The following is a 12,545-nucleotide window of genomic DNA, read 5'->3' as shown; positions in this document are numbered from 1 at the left end:
TAAGTACAAGAATCATATCCTAGGAAGCTTTGTTTTCTTTAAACTCTTATATTAAAATGATTAGAAATCTCATTGAAAAGTATAGGATAAGTTTATTTCTTAGAAAAGAAAGATATTCTGTGCCTGAATGAATGCAAATTTTGAATTTGTGGTGTCTGAATTAATAGATATTGAGGATATCCATTCCCTGCTGAAAACTAAAGTATTTGATTCATCATTTATTTTTTAGAAAATGATACAGCATCCTCAGCAGGATATTTTCATTGCCAGTCACAATCTTTTCTCCACCTAACATTCAGCTTCTTTTCTAGACTGTGACAGATGGACAGGCAGGCCTGGCATGATGCAGTCCATGTGGTCACAAAGAGTCGGACACGACTGAGTGACTGAACTGAACTGAACTGAACTGAACGGACCAAGGACTTATTCCTTTGCAGATCTGTGTTCTTTTTCTGCCATTTCCAATGCCAATGATTCTACCATTCAAGTCTTCTCTAGAAAGATAGCTCACAAGCCTTTCTAAACCAGGCCCATTCTAAAATCATCTTGATGTGAAACTGAATCCCAGTGGGTCTCCATTAGTATCAGAGCATCTCCAGAGGCATGCTCTCATGATAAAACTTTCAGAGCAATTGCCTGGTCAAGACACAAAAGACAATCAACTTACTGATTTTTAACTTTGAGGCATTCATTGCAGTGCCAAACTTTTATGTTAGAATCCTTTATTTGTATTATTCAAAATAAATTCTCTAGGGTAAATCTGTATAAAATATCTTCCTATAAAAATCTTCTACTTTTATACCTGGGCATTAAAGAGTGTTTCCATTCCAACTTTACTTTTCCTACTCAGAAGTCCCTCTTCTTGACATTAATAATTAACCAGTAAACCAACTTACCCAAGTTCTTCAATCTCGGTTTTTTTAAAAAGGAGAGTAACTTCAGGAGGGTCATATCGATGGTTTACCACTACCTCCAGCATGGGCTTGTGGGGCATACTTTGCTTTTTGATCTTCCTGGGCAAAAGTTGGGGCCAGGATCAAACGTAAGTAAAAGAAACTATCTTTATTTTTCAATGCATCTTATCAAGGCGATGAGTGAAAAATCAAATACAACAGACTGTGTTAATTTGTAAATTACTTTCTACTTCTGGGAACACCAATAGTCTCAACTCTGAATAAGAAAATCATGAAGCATTTTGATTTGATGCGTGGCTAACAATAGGACAGTTTTACAGGTTTGTTTTTTTGTGCTTTTTTTTTTAACTTTAAATTTTGTATAGGGGTATTGCCTATTAACAATACTGGGATTGTTTTAGGTGGACAGTGAAGGCACTTGGCCATATATATACGTGTATTCATTCTTCCCCAAACACCCCTCCCATCCTGACTGCCACATAACTGAGCAGAATTCCATGTAGGAGTTTATTGGTTAACCATTTTAAATATAGCCATGTGTATGTGTCCATTAAGGGATTGTTATTTCTAAAACTTTACATGAGTGATTATTCAAATTATTCTTCTTCAAAAAAAGCACACCTGAATTCAAGATAGCAAACTTTCTTGCGTTGATTGCTTTTGTCTATTTGGTGTAGAATTTTCTTTGTGTTTTCTGTATACTGTACAGAGTAAAGCAAGAGTTACTTGGGGGTCAGTTCTAATACTGTGGTTTGAAATCTATTGATGTAATTACTTCTAAATTTGTGAGGTCGTTCTTCACAAATTACACGCGATTATTTGTTGAAAATTATTATCGAAACAGTTGTATTTAAAGCTAGGTCTTAAAATATTGATCTCATATCTATAAATAACATCTTAGTATTGAAAAGGAGCTGGACAGTATCTAATCAAAGCTATCTCCCATTTAAGTATAAATCCAGACAGAGGAAGTAACTTGCCAAAGGTCACACCACTAAAAGAAACAGAAGTAGAATCTGTATTAAGGACTCCTCTTTATTGCTTCAGATTTTTTCCATTTTGTCATTAATGTACACATGTAAATATGTAAAATACACAATAAATGCCAATGTATACCTGAGATGTCATAAATTTTAGCACTCTCCCACCCCTAATCTGATTTTTCTCACATGGCCACCCCATTTCCTAGATTCTGTTATTCCTTCTTAAAAGACAGCCAACTGAAGTTCAGAGAGATTGGATTAAATGACTCCAGGTTAGTGGTGGAACTAGGACTAGAACCTAGGTCTCATGATACTGAATTTTTTTCTACTACACTGTACTGACCCTTAATAAGCACATTCCCTGTTTCTCTGAAAAAGTAAGAGTATACCATTTACAACATGGGAGTCAATAAATTTAATTGATTGATTCAACCAAAACTTTTTGAGAACCTGGCACTGAGGATGTATTGAGTTGGCCAAAAATTTTGTTCGGCTTCTTGGGGAAAAGCTGAATGAACTTTTTGGCCAACCCAATAGTAGATGATATAGAGCATGCATTCAAGAAGGAGAAGAAAATGCCTCAATGAACAAACCAATGAATGAATGAGTGAATAAGGTCAGGTGGCTATTTGTACCATGAAGAAAAAATATGAAGGAAAATGAGAGGATAAAGAAATGATGGGGAGCCATACAAAAGTGTAGGCAGGGAAGATTCTCTGTGGAGGTGACACTCGAACAGAGCTTGCAGGAAGTAACAGAGCAAATCATGCAAATATTTGGGGAAAGAACATTCCAGATAGAGGCCAAGCTAGCATTTGTGCCTCTTTGCAAGCTCAGTGGCCGTATTCTCTACAACTATTGAAAGAAAATAAGAAAAATATGAAATACTTTATATGATAGATTGTGTTAGCATTGCATCAGTAAGGATCAAAATATGTATGAGCAGGTGGTTGCAGAGCTATCTTTGAGGGACTTGTAAACTTGAATTACATGAATTAGCTGAAAGTTCCTTGGACAGCAAGGAGATCAAACCAGTCAATCTTAAGGGAGATCAACCCTGAATATTCACTGTAAGGACTGATGCTGAAGCTGAAGCTGAAGCTAGAGTATTTTGGTTATCTGATATGAACAGATGACTCATTGGAAAGTCCCTTATGCTGGGAAAGATTGAGGGCAGAAGAAAAAGAGGGCCTCAGAGGCTGAGGTGGCTGGACGGCATCACCGATGCAATGAACATGAACTTGGGCAAACTCCAGGAGATGGTGAGGGACAGGGAGGCCTAGCGTACTGCAGTCCATGGGGGTCACAAAGAGTCTGACATCACTGGGTGATGAACAACAACAAAAAACATGAATTATTTTCTATTTCAACACTACTACCACATAGACAATCAAAATTAAAACAAAAATAAACAAAAATATAAAACTTCAAATAACACCAATTAAAAAAATAACTTTTATTTCAGTTCAGTTTAGTCACTCAGTCGTGTCTGACTCTTTGTGACCCCATGGACTGCAGCATGCCAGGCCTCCCTGTCCATCACCAACTTCCAGAGTTTACTCAAACTTATGTCTACTGAGTCTGTGATGCCATGTGAGATCCAACCATCTCATCCTCTGTCGTTCCCTTCTCCTCCTGCCTTCAATCTTTCCCAGCATCAGGGTCTTTTTAAATCAGTCAGCTCTTAGCATCAGGTGGCCAAAGTATTGGAGTTTCAGCTTCAACATCACTCCTTCTATTGAACACCCAGGACTGATTTCCTTTAGGATGGACTGGTTGGATCTCCTTGCAGTCCAAGGGACTCTCAAGAGTCTTCTCCAACACCACAGTTCAAAAGCATCAATTCTTTGGCGCTCATCTTTCTTTATAGTCCAACCCTCACATCCCTACCTGACCACTGGAAAAACCATAGCCTTGACTAGACAGACCTTTGTTGGCAAAGTAATGTCTCTGCTTTTTAATATGCTGTCTAGGTTGGTCCTAACTTTCCTCCCAAGGAGTAAGCGTCTTTTAATTTCATGGCTGCAGTCACCATCTGCAGTGATTTTGGAGCCCAGAAAAATGAAGTCTGCCACTGTTTCCACTGTTTCCCCATCCATTTGCCATCTCTTTCAGAACTTTCCACAGTTAACTTTCATTTATGTATTTTTGGGGGTTGTGCTGGGTCTCTGTTGCTACGTGGCTTCTCTCCAGCTGTGCTGAGCGAGGGCAACTCTCCAGTTGTGATTCTCAGGCTTCTCGTTGTGGTGGCTTCTCTTGCTGAGGAGCATGGGCTTTCGGGAACTCAGCCTTCAGTAGCTGTGGCTCCTGGGCTCCTGAGGCCTACAGCACAGGCTCAGTAGTTCTGGCAGACAGGCTTAGCTGCTCTTTGGTACATGGGATCTTCCTGGATCAAACCCATGTCTCCTGCATTGGCAGGCAGATTCTTTACCACTCAGCCACCAGGGAAGCCCAACGCCAAAATTAAAATAGTCCCCCCCCCCTGCCCCCGCCGCTAAATTTCTCCTGAAAAACTCTTGATAAATTGAGTTTAGTCCAGCAAATGAAAGTGTTAATTCAGGAAACAGGGTGCTCAGGTTCAGCTCCTAGTTCTGTAATTTGATAGCTGTGTGACCTCGGGCAAGTTAATTACCAGCTTCCTCCTCTGTAAAATCGGAGTAATAATAAGGTGTTTTTCATAGAATGGTTGTCACAGCACAGTGACATATATACATATATAAATACATATATGTATGTACAGAGCTTAAAATAGTGCCTAGAACTGAGTAAGGTTTCAGTAAATATATCTTATTATCATCAAACCTGAGCATTTCTAATTTTCTGCTGTTCCTGCATAAGTACATGGGAAATTGAGAAGATGGTTGGAAAACTGGAGATTCTTTTCCCCCTTTTACAATTTTTCTGTAAGTAGTTCCAAATTACTTGTCACGTAGAAGAATTACCAGTTGCTTTTAAAGTGTTTATTTGCTTCCAAATTAATTTCATTGTTATTAAGACTTGCTGATTTTTAAAAGCCTTTTTAAATGTCATAGTGTTGTGCACGCGTGAGTGCTTCAGTCCTGTCCAACTCTGTGACCCCTTGGGCTGTAGCCCACCAGGCTTCTCTGTCCATGGGATTCTCTAGGCGAGAATACTGAGCAGGTCGCCATGCCCTTCTCCAAGGGATCTTCCCAGCTCAGAGATCAAACCCGCGCCTCTTACGTCTCGTGCATTGGCAGGCAGGTTCTTTACTGCCAAGCCACTGGGGAAGCCCATAGTGTTGTGAGGGAATAGCTCTGCCTGCTGCCCTCTAGCCCTAATCAGCTACTTGAATTATTCAAGCACCTTTTGGGTTGAAATGCACTTCTTTTTCTATTGATAGCGTAGGTAGTTCTCAGTATTACAATTAACAATATATAATTAATAACCTAGTTTATATTTGTAAGTTTTCTTTTAATAAAACTATGAAAATTCACCCATTTTAAGATTTCTATTTCAAAAACTTATACTGATTCATGTCCATTCTTGGTACATCACATAAAATATAAAACTGAGGGAACAGCCCACTGTTTGCAAACAGTTTGTAATCTTGACCTCTGTTATACACATAACAGAGAGTGATGCCTGAATATAAAGACCTGCCTCATTCACTTATAAGCCATATGACCTTGGTCCAAATTAACCTCTTATCACTTGCAAAATAGGAATAATAATGGAGTCTGCACCATTGGCCTGTTGTAAAGATTAAAAGAGTTGTATATAAAGTCCTGATACAGCCTCCCGTTTCTCATTTTTTGTTATTATCATTATGTTGTATGACTGTTGTCATTTGTTCTGCAAGGACCTCCATAACTACTTTCATTTCTAAATACATTTCCTAGCTCACTGTTATTCTATTCATTTCTTTATCCACCCACTAGGATAACATAATAGTTCTAAGATTATTTCCTTTCAACTAATTCAACAAACTTAATGAATCATAACATTAATTGTGTACTAAGCATGCTAGATGCTTTCAGATAGATATTCTTATTTCATTCTTGCTGCTGCTGCTGCTTCTAAGTCGCTTCAGTCGTGTCCGACTCTGTGCGACCCCATAGACGGCAGCCCACCAGGCTCCCCCGTCCCTGGGATTCTCCAGGCAAGAATACTGGAGCGGGCTGCCATTTCCTTCTCCAATGCATTTCATCCTTAGCACCCTGGTAAAGAAGGCGATTGGGCTTCTGCGCTGGCTCAGCGGTAAATCATCAGCTTGCCAATGCAGGAGACGTGGGTTCAGTCCCTGGTTTGGGACGATCCCTTGGAGTAGAAAATAGTAAAACCCACCCCAATATTCTCGCCTGGGAAATCCCATGGACAGAGGAGCCTGGCGGGCTATAGTCTATGGGGTTGCAAAGAGTCAAACACGATTTAGTGGCTAAACAACAAAAAAGGTAATATTTAAGGTATATTATTTAACTTTTCAGAAAGGGTTAGTGACTTTACCATGATCGCTCAGCCAGCAGATGGCAGAGCTGGAATTCAATCTCTGGTACCTATGTTGCTTTTCTCTGCGTCGGGCAAAAATATTGAACCTATTTATCACTTAAAGTTTTCCTTTGCTACAGAGGCTCAGGGAAGGTGCTATCACTACCTTTCTAGAGGTTAACAAAATCACCAGCTCTATTTCTGAAGTCTTAATTCCAAGCTATTTTTTCTTGGAAACCGTGCTGAAATGATTGTAGATTGCAAGTAAATGTTAATTTTAAAATATCATTTAAAGTTGAGAAAAAGTCCCTATTGTAAATCAAATCTATCGAGTGAGATAAAAAATCAGAAATATAACAAAAATGTCATATAAATATACTGACCCTTCTCTTTCCTATTTCAATAGGTATGTCATTTCAGCACCAAAAATATTCCGTGTTGGAGCATCTGAAAATGTTGTGATTCAAGTTTATGGATACACTGAAGAATTTGACGCGACAATCTCAATCAAAAGCTTTCCCGACAAAAAAGTTACTTACTCCTCAGGCCATGTTACTTTATCCACAGAAAATAAATTCCAAAATTCTGCTACCTTAACAGTATGTATTTATCCTTCAGTTTCTTTATACATACAGAATATCCTCAATAAAATGTGTCCCCAGTTTGAATATTGAGAACAGAAGTTTGATCACTTATAGCAAACTACCACTGTGTGAGTCTTAGATGATGTCAGTCAGTAAAGATGATATTGATGAAAAAGAGAATTCTAAATAGGAAAGTTGTGTCTGCTTTTTGAGTAGTGTAGGAAAACTTTAACATTCTTATTGGAAAATAAAGTTGTCCTAAAGTGAACATATGGAGAAGGAAACGGCAGTTCACTCTAGTATTCTCCTGGACAGAGCGGCCTGGTGGGCTGCAGTCCATGGAGTTGCAAAGAGTCGGACACGACTGAGAGATAATACTAACGTGGACATATTTGGAAATGAGTGGAAAGTACTTGTTTACTGTGAAAATTGCTAATGCAAAGAAACAGACCAATGTGAACACGCATATTGATCTGTCATGCATTGCCTACAAAAATTCATGGATGCTATTGAACATTTGTTTGCTTAAACTTTAATATCCTACAATCAAAACTTCTAAAACTAATAAATTATTGATTACTAAAGTGAATAGCTCTCATGTATAACCATAGTTAATAGAAAGAACAACCTGTGTCAAATAAATTTTCCTTCTACTGGGTTTCCCTGGTGGCTCAGACGGTAAAGAATCTGCCTGCAGTGCAGGAGACTGAAGTTCGATCCCTGGGTCAGGAAGATCCCCTGGAGAAGGGAATGGCAACCCATTCAGGTACTCTTGCCTGGAGAGTTTCATGGACAGAGAGCCTGGCGGACTTCAGTCCATGGGGTCAGAGAGAGTAGGACACGACTGAGGGATTAAGATATTGTTGCATAGTTTGGTTAGAGAATCGCTCATAATTCATTTCTTATTAAGAACTCTGACAACTAAAAACTAACTTTCATACTTACTGTTTCTTTATCCAAGTGAAAAATATTGTTTTAAATTCTGATATAAATTCAAAAATAAAGAATCAAAAAATCAAAGACTTCTAGACTTGGAAGGGCCTCTGAGGCTTACTAGACCAGTGTTTCTTTAAAGTGAGTTCTTTAAAAAGAGATTAAACTTTGAAATTTTATAAAGAGCTGAAAGTTAGAATTATGTTGATATTTTGAGTTTATTTTATAAATGTTTTGATTTTATAATCACACAAAATCACAAGCACAAGAATATTACACTGACTTTTAGGTCTGTACATATGTAACACTGTACTGAAAATATTTCTTTAGTTTTATGAATAACAAAAAGTCAACACTGAGAGTCTTCCAGAATATTTTATCCTTTTAAAAGGGGGTCTATATATTACTCAAATTTGAGAAACGTTGATCTAAATAAATTCTAACCAAGTGTACGAATTCTTTGCTTCGTGTCCTTGATGATAAGTGCTCTAATCTTTTAGCAAACAGGTCTACTTATTAGGTTTATGAAGAAATAAAATTCATTTCCCCAAAGAAGACACTTTTATCTGCTGCCACTAGCCACAAACATGTGGCTGTTATCTTTAAATTTAAATCAATCGAATGTAACTAATATGAAAATTTCAGTTCATCACTCATACTAGCCATGTTTCTAGTGTTTAAATAGCTAGATGGCATGTACTGAGCAGAATAGATATAGGACATTACCCTCACCACAGAGAGCTCTATTGAACAGTGCTAACTTAGATGGCTAATTAGAAAAAGTAAATTAGGGTGGGGAAATCATAAAAATTGGTGCATATCTTAAGCATTTAAATTTATCTTAACATTACAATATATCTTTATCTGCTAATCGTTTGATGTTGTGCCAAGGTCTTTTCTTGGGTCCACTTGCAGCAGCAAGCCTTATTCATAATGTGTCACACCTTTAACGAATCATTTGTTCTATAGTTTCTATTTCCTTGAAATAGAGAAAAAATGTAGATACTTGCAAAGCAATCTGAGTGCAGAATCTTTATAGATTTTTACTGCTTTTCCAAATGTTTACAGTACTGTCATATATCTAATTCAGCATGGTTGGTTGTATTAATTAGCTTTTATCTCAAACTGGAAAGTGTACTGCTCAACCGTGGGAACAGAGGATGTAAATATAATACAGTGTCCTGAACATCAGTCAGGATGATGAACAGAGGGAAAGGAGAACATGGACTAATCCAGCGAACTGAAGAGGTTAAAGCTTGTTAAGAGAGCTGTGGCTCAGATGGCAAAGAATCTGTCCACGGTGTAGGAGACCCAGGTTCGATCCCTGGGTCTGTTCTTGCCTAGAGAGTTCCACGGACAGAGGAGCCTGGGGGGCTACAGTCCACGGGGTCACAGAGTCAGACACGACTGAGTGGCTCACACTTTCATAGCAGTAGTCTTACTAAATGTGTATAAAATTTGGGAAGCATAGAACCAAAATATTTTTAATTATTTAAAGCTGAATGTTGATTATGATGTTTGGTACTGAAAGGCTTGGAGCAAAATTTGTTTACTACTTTGGCTCCTGTGTTATTTTTTAAATAGCATGTTTTATAACTTTAAAATTATTATACTCTTTCCCCATCAACATTTTCTTTCACAGATACCACCCAAACAGTTGTCTGAAAGGCAAAGAGTTTCACATGTGTATTTGGAAGTTATATCGAAGCATTTTTCAAAAGCAAAAAAAATGCCAATAACCTACGACAATGGATTCCTCTTCATTCATACAGACAAACCTGTCTACACTCCACACCAGTCAGGTAGAGTATAACACTTCTTTCTCTGGGGAGTAGTGGGAATGCATGGACACTATACTGGAGAGCTTTTTTCCTTCAAGCTTGAGCAACTAGGTAACTGAGGATGGCATTTATTTAAACTGAACTTTGGAAGTGGGGAAGAATTATTTATTTTAAATTCTTATTTTGCTTTGGAGTAAAATTGATGGACAAAGTTGCATCAGTTTCAGGTGTACGGCAAAATGATTCATTTGTACGTATACACATATCAAATTATTTTCACTTTTAGGTTATCACAGAGTATGGAGCAGAGGTCCCTGGGCTGTACAATATAGGTCCTTGTTGGTGATCTAGTTAAACATAGTAGTATGAACACTACCACACTCATTCTATGAGGCCACCATCACTGATAACAAAAGCAGACAAAGATACCACAAAATAAGAAGATGACAGGCTGATATTACTGTGAGCTTTTTAACACTTGAATTTAAGTGGAGACAGGTTTCCAACTTGATCAAAAGAATCTCAATCCCCAGCGATTTTTACACTTATAAATATAATTTGAATTTTAAATTCATATGGAAATTGTTAAATAGTTGTATGGAATTTAGTTTTAAATTTAAATTTTAAATATAAATCTTAGATTCATATGGAAATCACAAAAATCAACAATTACATTATCTACCCTGTCAGTTGTTCCCATGTAGGAAAAAAGCTATTTAAGAATTGTGAAATGTAGTGTTAGGTTTTATTATTAAACAAGCATAAGAGGTAACTGCAAATATAATTTTGGCAATGTGAAAAGAATTCATTATAAAGTAGCAATCATAAAAACATTCTATTACTTTGGAGCTAATTCTCAAATTCAGAAAAAAAAAATCAAACCCTATGGTTTCAGATGTTTCAGCAAAAAGTAAGTGAAGTCACGTAAATAAATGGATATTAATTTTCTAAGGAGATCCACCTAAAGAAAGTTCCTATAAGAACACTGTTTCATATTAGTGGTTTATCTGTCAGAGGGGGAAAGGACAGGGTAGCCAATCAAGCCTCTGATTGGTGAGTGACTGGATTTACTCCCAATGAACGAAAAACAAAACACAGAGAAGTGTGAATGCTGCCCACACGTGTTCACGTATCTGCAAAATCTTCAGTTCCTCCTTCACTCCCTGTTGCCGAAAGTAACTTTTGAGCAAATCAGGATGGAATTATAAGAGAACTGTACATGGAAGGGGGAGGTTCTGGAGTTTCAATAATGACATTATTGGTGAAGGAAAGAGGATGAGAGGCAAGACCAGCCAGTTTTGTTGAAAACCTGTCAGGAGTATGTACTTGCTACATGTTGAGTGACGCTGATGACAGTAAGGAGTGGAGTGGGCCTGCGCCATTGCCTTGTTAGCAGGAGTTCCTGTTATGACCAGCTCAGAAGGAAAAGGCCTAGAGAGATTGGGGAATCGCTTCCAGCTTGGACATAATATCATTGCCAGGATAGCATCCTATTGACTTCAAGATGACTTGGTGTTCATTGAGATAGTCTCTGCCCATGAAGTTTGAGGCCTTTTTAAACATCATACCCCGAAACAAATATACCCTCACCCTTGTCTTCCTCCCATATTAGAGGATGCTTCTTTAATTGGGTCTTGTTGACACTACTTACCATTTAGGGTACTCATCTTTTTTTTAACCTTGTTTAATTTTTGGCTGTGCCCCGTGGCATGCAGGACCTTATTCCCTGACCAGGGATTGATCCTGTGCCCCTTGCAATGGAAGCATACAGTCTTAACCACTGGCCCTCCAGGCAAGTCCCTAGGGGCCTCATCATTGTCCATCAAGCAGCCTGATACCCAGACCCTGGGAATTCTGTTAACTCTCAAGGTTTTCCTTAAGAACAGCTCCATTTGTTATTTCTTTATCAGAACTTTACCATAAAAATATGTAGTGTCTTCATCTTAGAATAGAGATGAGAGATCTCTAAGATCTCTCTACGACCTATTCTATCTTAGAATAGATCACAGAGAAAGCCAGAGCACCTCCCTCTAAATTTTCACTCATTAATGAGAGGTAATGAAGTATAGTTGTGAACAGCAGGCTCTGGAGCCAAATTGTCTGGGTTCAAATCACGGTTGGGGCTCCTATTAACTCCATGACCTCGTGTGAGTTAATCTTCCTGAGTCCCGTTTTCCTCATCTGTATGATGGAGATAGTAATAGAACTTCCCTCCCAGAGTTGTTGTGAGAGCTGGGTGAATTCATGTGTATAAAGCACTGCAAACACTGCCTCCCCCAGAGTGAGCACCAGGAAAGCATTTCCCATTACCATTTAATCTATGGAATGGCACAAAGCCTTATTTACACAGAAGAAAAGGAATTACTGAAAAGTAATTCTTTTAGAAATTAATTACATCTTGCTATTTATAGCTCTAATGTCCCAGTCCTCACATTTTAATCTGAAGATCCTTGAGGGATTTTTCATATAAGTATCTTTAGGATAGAGGCTTAGACCTTCAAGGCTTTACAGGATAAAGGATTTCAGAATATTGACCAAAATGCTTCCAATTTCACACAGCCTGTGTCCTGCCTTCCCCTTCTGCCTCATCACCCGCCATGCTGCCCCTCGTCCGTGGACACCAGCCAAACTGACGTCTTTTCAGTTGCTTTCTTACACTGTTTTCCCGTCTGTAGTAAGGCCTATGGACCTCTTCCTGGCACATCCATGCACCTTCCTTGCCTTCTAAACTGCCGCTCAGCTCTTCCGTGCCATCACACAGAGGGCAGCCTTTTCTGCTTCAAAGCTCCCTCTGTCACCCTCAGAAAGCTGGGGAGTGTCCTTTGTAGCATTTCCCACCCCTGGAATTTTAGTTACTCGTGGGATCTTGTGTTTGCCTCTCTGCTCCACTCCTTTAGAGGAATT

At 38.4% G+C, this 12,545-nt stretch overlaps 1 protein-coding gene across 2 annotated transcripts in view; it reads left to right on the top strand.

Moving 5' to 3' along the window:
• Positions 1-938: 938 nt before the first annotated feature.
• Positions 939-12,545, top strand: part of C5 (complement C5) — an 85,806-nt gene continuing 74,199 nt past the window's right edge. For both annotated transcript variants that reach the window (XM_065947138.1, XM_065947137.1), the window contains exons 1-3: positions 939-1,042; positions 6,750-6,942; positions 9,503-9,662. In XM_065947138.1, coding sequence (XP_065803210.1) covers positions 978-1,042; positions 6,750-6,942; positions 9,503-9,662 — 418 coding nt within the window. In that variant the 5' untranslated portion in view covers positions 939-977. The remainder of the gene's footprint in view (positions 1,043-6,749; positions 6,943-9,502; positions 9,663-12,545) is intronic.

The sequence above is a fragment of the Muntiacus reevesi genome, chromosome 10 (genome assembly GCF_963930625.1).
Source record: "Muntiacus reevesi chromosome 10, mMunRee1.1, whole genome shotgun sequence".
In the NCBI taxonomy this organism is placed as follows: domain Eukaryota; kingdom Metazoa; phylum Chordata; class Mammalia; order Artiodactyla; family Cervidae; genus Muntiacus; species Muntiacus reevesi.
This window is presented reverse-complemented; position numbering and strand designations above follow the sequence as displayed.